This window comes from Tympanuchus pallidicinctus, unplaced genomic scaffold (genome assembly GCF_026119805.1).
Source record: "Tympanuchus pallidicinctus isolate F22 unplaced genomic scaffold, pur_lepc_1.0 scaffold7, whole genome shotgun sequence".
Lineage (NCBI taxonomy): Eukaryota > Metazoa > Chordata > Aves > Galliformes > Phasianidae > Tympanuchus > Tympanuchus pallidicinctus.
The window spans coordinates 25,804,317-25,821,715 of NW_026294791.1; the positions used below are offsets into that span (position 1 = coordinate 25,804,317).

The following is a 17,399-nucleotide window of genomic DNA, read 5'->3' on the forward strand; positions in this document are numbered from 1 at the left end:
AAGAGAAAGCCCCGGTTTGGTGAAAATGAGAAGAGATCAGAAGAGAGATGGAAGAACATTGGATTGTGAAAGAAAGAGGCATATGAGGACTAACTAAATGCAAAGAAACGCTTAAACAAGTTGGAGTTAGCCCTTAACAGTAGGTCAAGGAGAACTCTCCTCTATTTGAAAGGGTAGATAACTGCAGGACAAGGGGAAATGGTTTGAAGTTGAGGGAGGGAAGATTGAGGTTGGATGTCAGGGGGAAGTTGTTTGCTATGAGTGGTGAGGTGCTGGAACAGCTGCCCAGAGAGGCTGTGGATGCCCCATCCATCCCTGGAGGTGTTCAAGGCCAGGTTGGATGGGGCCCTGGGCAGCCTGGGCTGGAATTAAATGTGGAGGTTGGTGGCCCTGCGTGTAGCAGGGGGTTGGAGATTTGTGATCCTTGAGGTCCCTTCCAACCCGGACCATTCTGTGATTCTGTGAAGGAGCCTGTTGTAAATGGAGGAGGACCAAGAGGTTGGGAAACAGAAAAAGATGGCTTTAGCATCTCTCATGGGTTCCCATCAGCACCTGTTTCCCCCATTCCCCAGCTCAGAGCAGCAGTTAGAAGCAGGGCTCTCAGTATGCACCAGAAGCATTCAGCACCCATGGTAGACTGCATTTATAGGGTGAGCTGTTTGTGCAATTCCAGGATAGCTTGGTCTGAAAAGGCTTTTCACGTTCTACTGACTTGTATTTAGAGCCTCTGATCCCTGATGGCTTGCAGTTGGTCTGCATAAGATGAAAATCTAAACTACTGGATTTAGATCATATTTCTGAGTACTCTTACGCAGACTTTGTGGCAATTTCTGGGATCACACATTTTGTTTCTGATTAAATGAGCATTTGGGAGAGAAACATACAGCGATAGCAATAGTAAGTGCTAGCACCCTGGGGCTTCCTTTTGCCACACACAGCTCTGATGGGCAGGGAAGTATGACCTTGGATGGGAAGAGATTAAATTCATCACCTCCAGCATGAGGTAATAACTGAGCACAACAAACAGGAGGAGGGAGGGAGGGAGGAAAATGTATGGGCAGCAAGAATGTGGCTCTTGGACAATGCAGTTGTGAAGTAACGCTGCATTGCAACATGTAGAATTGCCAAATGAATGTTTGGGAGCTTTAGAACTAACAGAATAGATGCTAAAAGCTGTTTTCACTAAACTAATGCCTAACCACTTCCTGTAACTTTACAGTATTTATTGATGCTAATGTGTTGCATGTTTATGTATATTTTTTTTGTAGGCTTATTGCAAGCTGTATTTATGTACTGCTGACGCTTTGTTCAAGGCCTTGAGCTGTTTGTTTATGGCAAGTGTCTGAAATCCCAGGATGTAGGATGATAGAAACAAGCAGCTTTAGAGACTTTGCCACGTATAATGGGCACCAGAGCTCAGCAGTCCCACACGTAGGATGGGAAGACTTGCCCTTTGGGAAGAATGAGGGCTGGCAGGGTGTGTGTAAATTAATACCAACGTAATTTGCTTTTAATGTATGTCTGTCTACCTTGCCTGATGGGGAGTGTGCAACAGCCGTTAGAGCTGTGTTGTTCAGTCTGCATTAGATGCAAAATAATAAGGCTCTGACAAATTGTTCTTGAGTTGAATTCTAAGTAAATTGGGTGCTCATCAAAAATGGCTTTGTTCCAGAGCACCTAAATGATAGAGGGTTGCCCGTAGCCATAATCAGCAGGGTTACCATCCTGGGGTGGGCTTTGCTGACTGGCTCTTGCCTTTGCACAGCTTGCTTTGCCCTCTTCAATCATCCTCACTGGCCTCCATTTCCATCTTGAATTCAGAAGATGGTGTAGGAAGGAGCACATTGGTGCCTGTCCGCGTGCTGCTCCATACACGTGTGCCTGTTTTCTTGGAGCCTGGTCTTCAGTTGCTGTGTTGATCTTGTTTTCTTGAGAGCTACATGCTGAAAAGAAAGGTCACGCTATGAAAAAGTGATTTCTCACTTGGCTGAGAGATGGCTTACTGTTTATTTGAGTATGTCATTGGAGCAAGTCTTGGACTGCTTGCCTCTGAGCACCCATGGGCTGTGAATACAGAGACCTGTCTATATGATAGCGAATGAGCCTCCAGTTATACGGTTTCTTCTTGTGCTGAGTTCTGTCTGAATAAAAGTAGAAAAATACATTAAGTGTAAAATCCATAAATGAGAAGACTGCTGCTTCTGGGAGGCTTTCGTAGGGCTGGAATGAGGGATGTATTCATGTACTGGGAGTTGCAGTTGGAAAATACCAGTTGTGGATGTGTCAGGAAACTTTTAATAAAAGTGTCCACGGTAAAGAGGTTAAAGGATGGGATTGCAGAAAAATGAGAGCAGGGATTCAACAAGATGCTGACTTTCTACCTGTGCACATTTCCCAGCGAGGCTAGATTCATCTTGTGCAGAAGCTGCAAGCTCTGCATGAGGCAGAATGATGAAAACTAATTTGTTTGAAAGCTTTTTCTCCTTTATGGAGTACCCATGAATTCCTACGTGAGAGGAAAGCGCATATGTGATTGTGGGCAACCCTTTCCAAAGAAAGCAACTGAAGGAGTGTTGTCATCTGTAAATCTGTAGGTTAATGTGTTAAGAAAATACCTTTATGATGCTGTACAGGTGTGGCTGTGTAGCATTTATAAACCTAGAGGGGAGAGAAATTGTCTGTGCAGCTGGAGCGAGAAAGAGGCACAGATGAGACCTTTTTAGATTATTGAGTTGTTGCATTTTCCCCCCCCAGATAAGCCTAAGGAGGCTTTATCTCCGTGTACAAAGGAATTACCTTCAGAACGAGATAAAAATACAGTTTCTAAGGATTAAAAACCACTGTTTAGGCACGTGTTCTGTTCCAGGTTCAAAAGCTGGATGGTGCTGCTACTGAAATGCCTTGGTGTGACATCGTTTGTATGGAAGACCTCTTTTTTCAAAAAGCTGCTCAGTTTAAAGAATTAATTAATTTCTGCTCGGGTCTGATGTTCCCAGAGTAGACAGCATTCGGTCAGATTTGTTCCGAAGGGATTGATGTTAGGCAAGTGTGATGGCACGCGAAGTGGGCTCTGGAACATGGGGAGATAACAGGTTGGACACTGCTGCTAAGCACTGCTCATCGATAACGATTGTACTGCAACAATGGAAGGAACAGAATTCTGCATGCAAAGTACTGCCCTGCTGGGGAGAGGCGTAATTTATTGGTGGGAATTTCAGCTTTTGATTTTGTATGCTGGAGGTTCATCTTGTTTTGCAGCTTAGAATTTGTAATTTTCTTTCAAAAACAAAGGCTGACTTGAGTCATGCAACAAGAAAATAGCTGGAGCTCAGGGGATTTAGAGTGAAAAGCCATTATGATCTGCTAATTACAAGATGAAGAGCAGTCAAGCATTGGTGTTCTGTTGGGGAACCACTTTCATGCATCTTGATACATGAAAAGGCTTCGTGCATGGTGTCGGTGTGAGAACTTTCCATGGAATATGTCTTGAGTAATAGCCATCTCCTGTAAGGACCCAGTAGCTTTGCTGTTAAAAAATGGCTTTCTGCACAAGCTGCACTAGATTTAATCCAACTGTGCACTTTAATTCTGCCTATAAATAACATAAAACAATGGCCATTTGAGCACAAGCTTTCTCAGCTAGTATATCTTGCTATTGTATCAACAGCTTTTCTTAATTAGAGCTCTAGCTCCTTTGAATACGTGTTCGGGGCTGAGCTGCTTGAAAGAGAATTGCTGACAAACCAAGCTTTTGTTAGCAAAAATGTCTGCTGGGGCGGGAAGGTGAGAAGTTGTTAATTTAAAATAAGTTCTTTAAGAATCCTAACTGTGAATCTATAGAACAAATCTAGCTGAAAATGCAGAAAACTCACGCTTACCTCAATGACTGTGGGGCTGGAAGTTTTGAAGGGAATGTGGTTTAGTTATGCAGAAGTGTAGGGATAGGAGAGGCACGAGTTCATCTTCTGTAAGTATTTATAAGACATTGAAAGTCCCAAATAAGATTTTGAGTCTGTTGTGTGAACACGTGCACATATAATTTGGAGAAACATTTTGCTCCACCGTCGGTACATTAATCTTCCTAACAAGCAATTTCTTCAGCCCGTTGCATTCTTGTTGCTATTTGTAGGAGACAGGGGAGAGTGCAAAAGTAGGAAACAAGTCCACATTGTCTCTTTTCTCCATTAAGCAGACTTCTTCCGCAGCGCAGTCCTTGTGGGAAACAGTTGGCCAAGTTGGTTTGAAGCTTAGTTGTGTCTGGTTAATGGCACTGAGGAGTGCTTCTGCATCTTTTATGTGTTTGCATACACAGTTAAAGCAGTGTCTGTTAGCTACCCAGTGCATTTAGCAGCTCTTCAAGAGCTCTGACTGGTCTGGTTGGACCAGCAATCACAAAACTATTCCATTTGCAAACTGTAGAAGTGTAGGTTATGTTCATACACAAGTGCTCCGATTCATACTGGAGAGGCAGAGATGTTTCAAGTGTGCATCTGTGCTCTTCATGCGGATGATGCTTCAGCTTTTCCTTCAGGGAAAGTTGCAGCTGAGAGTAGGAACATCTGAATTTAAGCTTTGGTGTATGTGAGTTAGCAGCAGGTGAGTGGTCTTGCGAAGAGGATTAAAGGAAAAAAAAGGTAAGTTATTTGTGTTCATCTTGCCTGTACCAAGTCCTTTTGGAACAGGCTCTCTAAAAAAATTATCAGGAGAGGAAGACCTTTAGCCACTTGCCTGTGATTTCACTGGAGCCCACTGATGAGGGATGCACAACATCTGGAGGCTGAGGCTGCAGGCTCCTGCAGGCTCCTGCTCACCTCTTTGTTAACAAGGGGGGCTGGCAGAGATGGGTCATGCAATTGCACTGCAGAGTTGTATGATTAAGTGCCAATGTGTGCCCATCCAAGAAGCTGTGCCCTTACTGTGGATCTAACAACTACCCATCTGGGCTGACTTTCATCCAATGACGCCCACCGATGTTTTCTTGCACAGAGCTGCAGCCCTTACTTCCTATCACACTGAAGCAGCTCTGACAGTTTTCAGGGCTTCAGTTGTTCAGCTGAGTTACCTCAAGCTTCAGGAAACTTCCAGAGCAATTCTGATTCTCTGACTGCTCTTGCATGAATACCAGCAGCCAGCCAGGCTTGCCTTCCCCTCCCTCCCCTGTACAAATTGCCTCCCCAGGGCCATCCAAACACAGGGCTCATCTAGGAGGAAAGGAAATCAGAGTGCTTCAAACCCAGCTGTCACCAGGTGAATAACTCCTTTGAATGATGAATGTAGCAGGTATCTCATCTACTCAGGAAGGTCCCAGATTTGATTTTGTTTTTCTTTCCCTTCAAGAATGTGCTGTAGCAATTTCTTCTTTTGGTGCAATCAGTGAAAATCCCATCAGATCCCAAGGGTGAGTGCTTTGAAGTTGCTTGGGGTGTGTGAGTCACATTCTGCTGGCTCCTGGTGATGGGATGCCAGGTTCAGGTCAGAGGGGCTTCTGTCTGGGCCACCTTTGCTCTCACTACAAATTCATTTTGCATAGTGCCTATCTCTGTGTAGATCCACATCCAATCTGTAGGAAGGAAGGGATTGGTGGTGGACTTGAGCCCTTCCCAACATTGAGGAACTGTCTGTCAGACTTCTCATAGTAATGTCAGGGCACCTGAGGGAAAGACAGCATGAAAGAAGGGCTGTTCTCAGCACAAGACAAGACTTCAGCCCTGGAGCATCTGTGGACCTGCACTCCGTGTTCATCTCGGTGCAAATCCTGAGGTGCACCTGGATTTGTCAATTAATCTTTTTTAAATTTGTGCATAACTCCAATTGTATAGTTCTGACAATCCCCAGAGCTGTGCTCTTTTCTATTCATTTAACAGGACCAAAAATCTTCAGCAGTCTCTTGTCAGTTCTGTGGCCGTCCCTGGCTTGTTGAAATGCTGTGTTATCTCATGGCAGGGGACCCATGCGCGCTGCATCACATCTCTGCCCATCACCCCTCATCTGCCCTGATGTGCATGGGAGAAGTTGCCACATTTCATCAGGGTGCAGTAATGCTTGCCGGATGGAAAAATGCTGCTGTTTGCTGGGCAGTAAAACCTTCGCTGGATTTTTATCGTGTTTGTTCTTTATTTTTGTTTTCCCCTTCAATCTTCTTTTAGCAAAGGCAGCTGGCACCTACAGCTCCTGCTGCAAGAAGGGCTGCAGCTGCTCACCATCCACAGCAGGACCCAGCGGGGCGCGTGTGTAGCAGAGTCATTTCAAAATTTGGTTACTCCAGGGCACAAGCATTCAGTCGTGGTGGGTCTTCCACATCCCCCTGTGTCTGCTTTGGGATCTTTGGGCTCGTGCAGTAAATTAGAGAGGGATCAAAGGCCAGCCTTCCAGCCATCCTGCCATGCATGGTTACAGAGTGATCAAGCAGGACATGCAGTCAAAGCCAACAGTGGGAGCCTGTTTGTTCACGCCTGGATACTCACAGTGGTGCCATAAGTCTGCCAGATGAGGTGGCCATGGTAGTTGTTCTTTGAAGTAACTGTTCTACCCACCCAGGCAAACAGGTTGGCTCAACGTGTGCGTAGCTGATGGGAGGTGCAAACTGACAGGGCTCACGCTGCTATCTAAGCAGCTGCATGACTTGCTTAGGTTTTTGATGCCTTGCATGTATTGCTTGTTTCGCAGGCAGCACAGAAGGAAGAGTGTTGTTCCTCAAGAGGATTAAAAAGTTCCCTTGCTGTGTTCCCAGAGAAGCAATGTTGGAATGCCTAACGCACGAGTCCCTGTTTGTTCAATGACAGATTTGGTGCTAATTTTGCCGCTGTCTGCTCCCATTTGTGTGTTGTGGTTGTGGATGAAAGCGGCAGAGCAGCGATTAGCTCAAGCCCTGCTGAAGAAACGGTGACTTCTGAAGAACTAGAGAGTGAGAGTATATTACCCTCTGGCGTTTTTATTTTATTTAGCAAGGTAAAACTGTTCATTGAACCAGAGTTCATTTACAGTGGTACCCCAGCAGACTGCAGCCACAGGATGAATTACCAATCGCTCGCAGTGCATACAGGAATCATTCAGGCCCCAGCCCATCTGTACCCAGGATTTCACTCTTTGGCACCGTTCAGTGGATTGGTACCCGTGCCTCTCCCCCAAAATCTTATTAAGCATAACAGAGGGATCCGCTCCCTGTTCTGGTCACCAGATCACACTAAGATCTGCATCCTTTCTGCTGTTTTTGGATTGTAGTTGTTAACCAGAAGCTCACAGGATTAGACTCTGCTAGCTTCCAAATTAATGGAAGGTGGAGTATATGGAGTATATTTTCTTTGAGGATGTATTTTCTTCTTGGGAGCTTTGACATTGGATGATCATTGCTGAGATAATACCAGGAGTAGTAACTAATCCCCTAGTGGATAGAACTGGGGGTGAAAATTCTATTTCTAACAATTAGCCCAGTGGGCCACCAGGAGGCTGCTCTTACCTGATCTTACACATCAAATGGGATTTCTCTCCCTTTGCTTCGGAGCTGGTGGCTGTGCAGGCTCCCAGAGCTCCATCCATCCATTGCCCTGTGCCCCAGGCAGTGATGTGCCTGCTGCATGGTCACCTCCAGCCTGCTGAACGCCGGCAGGTTTGTTCCAGTCGCCTTCATTAAAAATGCATGCGCTAAGTGATGGGATAATTACAGCAACTTGGAGAACAGATAGCGGCAGCAAGAGAAATTGAAAGATGTTGGAGGAAAGATATCGGCTATCGTTAGACAAAACAGTTTGTGGCAGGTGGTTTGGCAGTATATAGTGCTGTTGCATATAGTGCTGCTGGATGGCTGGAAAAGGGCATGCAGGACACCAGGTGGGGAGGTGTTACTTCCAGTGCTGCTGCCATCGCTATAGTGCTCAGGTTTTTTTTTATGTTTCTAGGCACCGTGTCGTTCATTTGGGATCTCCCTGCCCTAACTGATTCTGGTTGTGAGGGTGTGTTTGCACTGCGGGTCACATCAGGCATTCAGGCAGCAGGGCAGAGATCCTCCTGTCCGTGGCTGGCACACCGTGTATGCCTGAGGTTACCTGGTGGTGTGGCAGGTGTTAATTTGCAGACAACCAGGATATCTCCAAAGAAAACTCCTTTGGCTCACAGGACGTAAGCAGGTGCTGTCTTTCTGAATCACGGCAAAGCTGAAGCCCTCTTTTCCTTTCCTTCCAAATGTGGTCTATTTGCTGTTGCTTTCTGACAGCAGGGAAAAGAGTAGCTTTGTCTTACCCTCTTTGTTCTGTTGGTTGGAAACCCCTTGGCTGAGCTGGAGAGCTTTTGTCACATTGATGAGTTGGTTTAGTTAGGTAGGGCACCAGAGACCTTTGTCCATATGCTGCCAAAAGATGAAATGATTGTTATTATTTGCCCACTTCACAAGGGGGCTGTGAGGATTAATTCATGTTTGTAAATTGCTTTTGAGATTTAAAGCTGCGTACGAGCACTAGGGATTATTGCTTTCTCACTCTTTAAGGTAATGTAACTTTTATGAAGACTTCTAGCCTCGAAAATATCCTGGAAGTGGGAAGAGTTAAGTTCCTTTTGCAATTAGATATACTTACAGTGTTTAAGGTAAAAAGCAACTACTTCACAGCTGTTTCTTCAAAAAAAAAAAAAAAAAGAAAAAGAAAAAAATGGAAAAGCAATGGCAAATAGTGACAGTGCCTTCTCTTTTTTTTCCAGGAGTCCAACGTGCTAATTGCTGCTAACAGTCAGGGTACAATTAAGGTAAGTTATTTTGTGCATCATCTCTTTAAGCGCTCAAATCCATTGTCAGTAAAGAGTGAGGCCACAGGCATGGTACAGCCAGGAGTAGGCATCAGAGGAGGTCATCCCAGCTGTGGAAGTATGCATTTTAAATGATGTATTTGCCTCTGGCATGTGGGGGAGTGAGCATACAGCACAGGTAGGAGCAGGGTGCAGAAAGCTGCTGGTGCTGCCCTGCACCCACTGCCCCTTAGCTCTAAACAGTGCAGAAGGGAAAGCGGCCTGCATCGGGAGAGCTGGATGCTCTGCAGTGATGTGCTGCTTAAATTAAACACAGGCCTGGCACTGGGTGTTATGTATGCAATATTTTTCCTGACTGATAATAGGTGCCACGTCTCAGTTGCCACAGCAGCCGTTTGCGTTTCCACATTGGTTCGAAAGCAGCTGCATGGCGTTGCTTTGAACGGAGAGGTTTTAAATTAGTGCTGTCTGGCACAAACATCTCCACGCGCTCGTGTTGATTTTTGTGACAGCAGAGGAGGCTCTGCATTTGCTCGCTGGCATTAGCCAGACCCCATCTTCTGGCTGGTGCAGCAGAGCTGAAAGCTGAGCTCCTGATGTGCAGCCAGCTAGAGCAGTGCTTGAAATGAGCAGGGCTGCTCCATCGCGTTGCTTACTCTGAGCATGTGGACTGACTTTAACAGACAGCAGCTGCCAACATAGAGTTTTACGAAAGCAACAGCCTTCCCTGTGCACAGAGAGGCTAATGTTTTGCCAGGTATTCAGTGCTTGAATAAAAGTCTTTCCAGAATATCTGTTAGACGTATTTCTGTCCACACAATGTCAAATAACGTTTGTCCCACTTTGTGTCTCTATCAAGCACACAGCCGAGCAGAAATATTGCCCAAACCCAGGTGCTGCTCCTCTGGAGAGCCCCAGGTCCAGCATTGTCCTGGTTTGAACCCAGCAGCATTCACCTCCACTGTGCTTTTGAGGTCTTGGTGTTCATGCTGCAGGCTCGTAGCCCAGAGCTCTGACGCTTTCCGTGTCTGCTGATAAAGGAATTTACTTGCTGTCTGCAGAGTTCCATGCTGTGTTGTCACCCTTGTGAATCTGAGCTTCCTCCTCCCAGTTCTTCCTCGTGCCATCGTGTGACAGCAGTTTTCTGGAGCCAGATCAGATCCGATGGTCTGAAGGAACCTGGAAAAATCACTGAAAAAGCAGAAATTAGTCCCAAGTCATCTGTGTTTCTGTGACTAGGTTTCTGTTTTTCCTCCTTTTTAGGCCACGATTGGCCTGGTTACTCCTGTTACTGCAGTTTGTGATGCTGTAGCCTTTCATTTGTAGGTGATTTATTTGGCAGACTTTGGAATTGGTTGCTCATTACTTTGGTCACTTCCTTCCTACTTAAATGAGCAAAGCACACAGGTGCTTCTGATACCTTTAAGTGAATCCAGCACCAACAGGAGTGGTTTTGCTCATGCACTTTGCTTGTTAATGAGAGAAGGTGGAGAAATGTGTAAACAGCCAAGGTTATTTGGATTCTAGTATTTCTATTTGAGCTTGTTATCAGATAGTGGGGAAGGTGCGACAGTCTGGCAGTGCCCAGGAAAGGGCAGGATTTGCAGTTATGCTGTGGGCCTATCCCTCTCCACCATGGCAGTCCATGCCCATGGGCTTACAGCCCTCAGCTGTCCCCAGAAAAACCACCCTGGGTTGTTACAAGCTGTACAAATCGCTCAGCAGGTGACAGCCCTCATAGTGCTCATCTCGTTTGTTTGATATTATTGCATGCTGGTGAATAAAGGGTAAGAGGTGGAGACAAGAAGGGTCAGACCTGTCCTAGTGATCTATATGCTGATGTAGGAGATAATGAACATCATAAATTCCTATTCTGCACGCCTTTTCTTCCCTATTAATCAGGTACTGGAGCTGGTATGAAGGCTTTTCTCAAGGCTTGAGGTACTTGGTCCTGCTGATATGCTGCAGTGTTCATCTGGGATCTTCAGTAGGACAAGAAACCGAAACCACCTTGATATTCCTCCCCAAAACCACCATGTTTGTTTGTTTGTTTGTTTTCCCATATATGGACTTTCAAGGATATTTTTGAGATGCTGGGAACACCGGTGAACTGTCTGCCATCAACATTAACTCCACAGACTTTGCTGCTGCTGGTGGTGGTATGGTTGTCTAATTTTTATGATAGGAAAACAAATTCTTTTAAATAAAAACAAAAAGGAATAATAAAATTTATTGAGCCACAAGCTGAAGCGGGAAGATTCTCTCTTGTTGCATATGGGAACAGATTTACTGGGGAAGGGAACTTACTGGACCACACAGGGCTGTCCTCAGTTGCATATCTCCACTCATCTTTATCTGGACTATTCCTTCATCCATGTTGGCATAAAGTCTCTAAGCCTTACCTGGACGTGCAAGCAATTCGCTTTCAGATATGGTTGAGTTGTTCCTTTGATTTTATTTTTTAGATGCATTAAATGTTGAGAAATGTCACCCAGGTTGACATCACTGGAGACTAAAGTCCTTTGGTTACTCAGAAGAGAAGGGCAGCTTCCCCTTCTTCCCTTTATGCCCCTGCTCTGGCCCTAAGGGGCTGCTCCAAAGGAGAGGAGTAAGTCAGCCTTTCACCCACGTGAGCCCGGTCCTCTGCTGCCTGCCACTGACTGTGCAGAAATGATGTGAGCTGCAGCTGCCTGGGACCTGGACTGCCCTCACTGAGACATCGTGGAGAGGTGCCCTCATTGACACTGAGCTGCCTCTCTGACTACATCAGCTAGAGGAGAAAGCATCTTGATCCAGTTACCAAAGCCCTGCACCACTCATCTCCCGTGTGGTCTGCTGATGTTTGCCCCTCTGCAAACCAACAATGGAAGCTGAGCGTTGTGAATGCTGTAATAAGAGAGGGGATAGAGTTGGTTTGTAACGTGTTTCAGAGCCATGATATAAGTAGCCTTATTTTTAATGGTTGTGCATACACTTAATTGTACATATGGAGGGGGAATAAACCATGATGCTAAGAGCTGTCGTTGCTTTGTTGTCAGAAGAGCAGGGGGAGGAAGAAGGTGCAGATGATCCCCAGGAGCAGCAGTCACACGGAGTTGCCAGCACTTGTTAAGCCTGGAAGTGGAATGGGTGGGTGTAGCAGCTTTTTCTCGTTGCATGTGGTGAAGGTGCAATGCACACAGTGATACCTGTAGGCAGCATTTCAATTCACAAGCAGAGCCCCTTTGTGTTCATTCATTCTCACTTGTGCCTCCAAGGCTTGGGGTTGCTGCATGGGGTTTTGTGTGCTGTGCGTGAGCACAGCAAGGTCTTGCTGCAGGCTTGGGCCGCTGTGTATGAAAGGCGGTAAATGCCTGGAACTGATGTTTTGCATAGTTCTGCATCAGAGCTGAGGACAGATCCTGTCCTGACCCAATGCTCGTGCTTGTTTCCAGTGAGCTGCAGCGGGCTGTAGCTCTCAGCTGGAAGGAAGTGGGATGCGAATCCTTGCTGGCTTCTGGAAAACTGTGTCCAGCTGGGAGGAAGCTGGGGGCGCTCAGCTCCAAGAGCTACATAGGCAGCACCCGGTGTGTGCTGGGTTTCTTTGGGATTGCTGACTTGCTGGGATAGTGAGAGCAAGGAGAGCAGGGAAAGAGAACAGAGCATGAGATCATACTGCATTGCTGCGGGGCTGCAGGTCTCAGCCATGTGAGTCACCAGGGTCGCTGTGGTCGAAGGAATCAAGATGGGTTCCTTCGGCCTCCTGCCAAGCAGTCCGTCTCCATTTTCACTGCGTTTTAGGATGGGTGCTTGTGCCTGAGATCTGCCACCCTCCCTGCCTTTGATGCTGGGTTTCCCTCAGCCTGTCTCATTTATTGGTGCCTATTGATTTGTTTTGATTTGAGCTGCTGCTGTTGTGTCTGGTGTTGTGACAGGACCCCTCGGGCACGTTTCTTGTCCCCCTGCTCCATGCCACGAGCAGCCACTTGGCAGCCGCCTTCATTCCTCCTCTGCTCCCTACTTGAATGTCCTCTGGACTTTAAATTGAAATGGCTCTGATGAGGATGAGATGTTGAAAACAGAAGGGAAAAAAAAAAACAGCTATTTTGAATGCCGTAAGGTTACTCCATGAATTAAGCAGTGAAAACAGTTTAACATTAGCCTCCTTTATTTTCTAGGTTTTCATTCCGCTTCAATCAAGATAAAATGCAAATTCGGAGTCTGGCCCTAATTAGAAACACAGCAGCTCATAAACACGGGTTGATGGCATTTTTTGTCTTTGTCTTTTTGTCACAAGTGATATGCTCCTTATTTTAATCCCCTTAATTTTCTTTCCTTCAGGTAACTCTCAGTATTGACGTGTATTAAGTTGCATATAATTACTATAATCTTTTAATGGCGTTTGGTTGAATTTCTTTTGAATTAGTTGTCTTCCCATGTCCTCTGTACGAGCAGCTCGCTATCGAAAAGCCACTGGTTTGCTGTGTGTGGTGTTTGCCAGGAGAAGTGAGGATCCTGCAGATGACCCACGTGGAAGGAGCAGGTCCAAATAGCAGAGGCTGTGGAAGAGGCTGTGGTTTTCCCTGTCCAAACAACTCTTGCACAGACCTGCAGAAGCTCTCATCTACTGTTTTGAGAAGAAGCCATCCCCAGGCAGGTTGGTTAATGGCTGGTGAGTTCCCACTTCACACGCTTGGTGTACTGATACCTTGCTATGTTCCTTCAGCAACGTGCTCCTTTCCATCCTGGGCTCATGGCCCCAGTGAGGTTTTCAGCATTTTTTAGTGTCAGGGAGTAATCAAATTCAGGAGGTGCCTCTGGAAGTCTCTGCTCCACCCCCTGCTCAGAGCTTCAAAGCTGGTTAGGGTTGCTCCAGGGCTTGGAGATGCTCAAAAGCTCAACCGAGCAAGGACAGAGATTCTTAAGCCTCTCTGGGAAACTTGTTCCAGTGCTTAACTCTCATTGTGAAAATTAATTGCAGATGGTAGGTGTGTGCAGTCCTTACAGTTTCTTGCATTGGAAGACCAAAGTGACAAAGCCTGTGGCTGGTAGCTGCCCCACAGCAGCTTTTGCCTCCAGTGCTTGTGTCCCTGGGAGAGCTGTTGGGTGAGGAAGGGTTTTTCTGCAAGAAAGGGGATTTGAAATGCTACACAGCAAGCCAACCTTTTTAATTAATCTTCAAGCATTTAATAGGAGAGTGGGAGGAACATGCTTCAGTGCTAAAAAGAAGTTCATTGCTGGAGGGAATCGAAAGTGATGGTCAAGGGGAAATTTAAATTAATATCAATATGTCAGGGCTCTTCAGCAGCAAGTGCAGGCAGGCTGCTAATGCCAGCGTTCAACTCGCATGCTGGATCCTTGTTTGTTTAATTTGGTCTAACTCCAGAAGGTTGCAAAGACACCAGCGGATAATTGGAAAAGCAAAGCCAATCCTTCCTTGCTCGGAAGTCGTCTTTCCTTTCTCCTTGTTGGAGGAGGCCAGAGGGCAGCCAAACCCTGACATTTGGCTGGAAGAAAGCACCCTGCTAGCCCATTGCCTGCTATGACATGGGGAGACAAGGAGCTGAAGCCCCCAGGAAGCTGTGGTGCGGCAGGATTTGTGACACAAAGACCAGAGCCCATCCCCACAGCTTGCTGGTGACCATCACTTTGCTTTAGTTCTGCTTTGAGAATGGGTTCTGGTGTTGGGAGTCTTCCCAACCTGCTCTCAGCTCAACAAGGCAATGCTGGGGTATTTGTTCTGTGTCTTCACTCTTTGTTAATGAAATGAGATTGCTTTGGGTTAAAGCAAGTCTGCCTTCCCTGCTCCCCACTGACAGGCCATTTGAGTTGAGTCAGCTTCACCAAAAACAGTGGTTTTAAATCTTAGCTTAGCTCCAAAAACAGGAATTTTTTACGTTCCTACTTTAAGTTTCACCCCCTTAAACCTGGGTCTGGATGATGACTCACCATTGCTACGCAGCAGAGGCAGAATAAGAACTCGTCCTATAAAATTGAGCAGTGGGAAAAAGCCTTTGGGGCAGGGCGTGCAGTGACTTCTTGAGGACTTGCACAAGTAGCTGTGGGGCACGAGCACCTCCAGCCCCAGCGTTCTCCTTGAAATCCCTCCATGCTCCTACCATGGGGCTGGGGGCTGCTGGCAGCTCCAGCTGGGCAGCACTGCCACCTCATCTCTAAAATCCTCTCAGGCAGCCAAGGAACATAATTTGGAGACGTTCAAATTAAAGGAACATACAGGCCATCCTTAGGAGGCATGAGTAATAGCATGTGACAGCTAAAATCAAGTCAGTGGTGCAAGCCGAACACGAATCCCAAACTGCTCATGCAGCCTGGGGGCCTTGGGTAGAGTTTCATTCCTGTTTGCTGCACCTGGGATGATTTTTGTGGGGATTGCTGCAGTAGCAATGCGGTTTGCAAAATGTGAGCTAGCAGCTTGCACACAGCTCTGCCTGCTCGTGCATTCCTCTGACCCTGTGCTTTGCTAACAGACCCTCCAAGGGACAGCATACAGGATCCAGGTGTGCAGGGAAAGAGCAAGTTCAGTGTTCCCCTGGGCCAAAAGACACCATTGGGCTCATTTCAGCCAAGTGTTACAGCAGGCCTCCTGTTCCTCTAGCAGGAGCCTCACTGTGGGTAAACAAGCTTTGAGGGTTGTTTTTTTTACAGAATTGCCCCTCCTTTATTTCTTACAGGGACCACTCTTCCCCATTGGATTGTTTTTGTGCACTTGAGCAGCAAGGAGGGGAGTGAAGGCTGTAGGTGTGAACCCAAGAAATGTGCACATTGGGCAGGGAGAAACTCATTTGTCCTCACTGAAACAAACAGCACTCTGAATTCCAGATACTCCTAAAAACATACAGATGTTGCATGTATATTTTTAATCCCAAAAGTTGCCTTCAACCTGGTATCTGTCTTTGCTGGCAATGAAGACCAAATGCCATTCAAGACAACCTGAAAATGTGAGTGTCTGCAAATAACATCCCACTGAAGCCAGAATTCAGCTCCTTTGTCTTGTGCTCAGGCCCGCACCAACGCAGCATCTCTCAGTGCTTCCCTGAGCCATGCAGCCTTCCGTGGGTCTCTGGGGTGGACGTACCCTCTTCAGTCAAGTCTTCATGCCCCCCTCTTTTCCAACCCTTGCCTCCCACACCCTATGCATGACAACCCTGTGACTTATTTATATTAAGTCACAAACCCAGCATCTCCTCCTGATCCCGTGCTGACTGCCAAACATCCCGAAGCCACTATTGATCTGCAGGGGCAGAGGGGTGACGAGGAGGGGCAACCCCTCAAAGTCATGGCAGCATCACGCTCCAGCTGCCGCCTAAGTTGAGCCAAAGCCCAGCAGACCGCAAGGCTGTAGCCCTGGGCACAGCCCTGGCAAGGGCAAGCAGGGGCCACAGGGCTCAAAAATTGTTCAGGAGCAACGTACACACCACCACGATGCTTGTGAGCCATGGATGCTTCTCACCTCTTTTCCCTCCCATTCGTTTTCTCCTTTTCTTTTTTTTCTCCCCCTGTAGGAGATTAATGGTAACTCTTTGTCTTCTAACACCACTGCGCCTTACGAATTCTCTCTCACCCTTATCCTTTAAATTATCCACATAATAAAATATGTATTCAGTGATTTCAGGTCATAATTTGATCTGCTTAAGGAAGGAAAGGAATGATGGAGAAGGACTGCCAGCATGCTCCCCTTTCCTCCATTTATCTTTATTTATCATCTTTTTTTTTTTCCTAATAACCCGTGTGCAGTCCAGAGATGGAAACACCAGCACTGTGAGTTGCCTGTTTGAAGAGAAACAGGGCTGCACAGTGATGAACAGAAAGTTGAGTCTGTAGGACCCGGGGTCGGTGATCCCAGCCCATGGCCCTTCCAGGACTCTGTTTTACCCATGTGTGAAATGGGCATAAATTCGTCCCCCTTCCAAACAGTACTGCGTTGTGCTTCCTACAGAGAAGGCTCCAGCTTCCCTCTTGTCCATCAGGCAGCGGTGGGCAGGGAGTGCTATAGGGTGCCACATGATGGGGCCGATGGGTGAGCCCCACTGCGGCCACCTCTGTCCCCTGAGCCACCAGCTATTCCTGGAGCCTTCCCAGAGCTACCAGAGCCTCATCTAATTCTAGATATTAAACCTGAACGCAGAGCTTAATTGCTTTAATACGCTCCTTAACACGCTGTAACATCGGAATGAATTGTCTCGGTAATAACAGCACTGAAGGGCATTTTGCATTTTTAACAACCTCAGGAACCTGTTGCACGCTGCTGCATCCCAGGGATGCTGCAACCCCACCTGCACATCCCTCTGCCTGAGGACGAGGAGAGGATGGAGATGCAGAAGGCAGCGTGTGAGCGCTCCCACTGCAAGCGTGTCGGGCTTGTTTGCCATAAAAATCATGGTTTAAAATCCCTGCATTTAGCGCGGTCCTTGGAACAACGTCCCCCGGGTGCCAATTTTTCCTGTAGCTGTTTACAGAGCTATTTGTCTGACTGCGAGCCTGCGAAGCCGTTCGTTGCGCTATGCAAAGCTGTCGGAGTCAGCAGTGCTGGGCTGGGGTGTGGGCTGGGTCTGGGGGAAAGGAGGTTTCCTTGCAAGGAGCTTTTGGAAAGCTCACGAAACAGAAGATTGGCAAGAGAAAGTTACCCAAAAAGGCAGCTGTGTGGCCATAATGGGGAAAGAAAACTT

The 17,399-nt window shown here is 46.8% G+C and overlaps 1 protein-coding gene across 3 annotated transcripts in view; it reads left to right on the forward strand.

The window, feature by feature from the left end:
• Positions 1 to 11,223, forward strand: part of COP1 (COP1 E3 ubiquitin ligase) — a 128,612-nt gene extending 117,389 nt beyond the window's left edge. For 2 of the 3 annotated variants that reach the window (XM_052666186.1, XM_052666187.1), the window contains exons 19-20: positions 8,689 to 8,733; positions 10,636 to 11,223. In XM_052666186.1, coding sequence (XP_052522146.1) covers positions 8,689 to 8,733; positions 10,636 to 10,653 — 63 coding nt within the window. In that variant the 3' untranslated portion in view covers positions 10,654 to 11,223. Of the gene's footprint in view, positions 1 to 8,688 lie in introns of all 3 variants that reach the window. The other variant, XM_052666184.1, reaches the window with a different exon arrangement.
• The last annotated feature ends 6,176 nt before the right edge of the window (positions 11,224 to 17,399 follow it).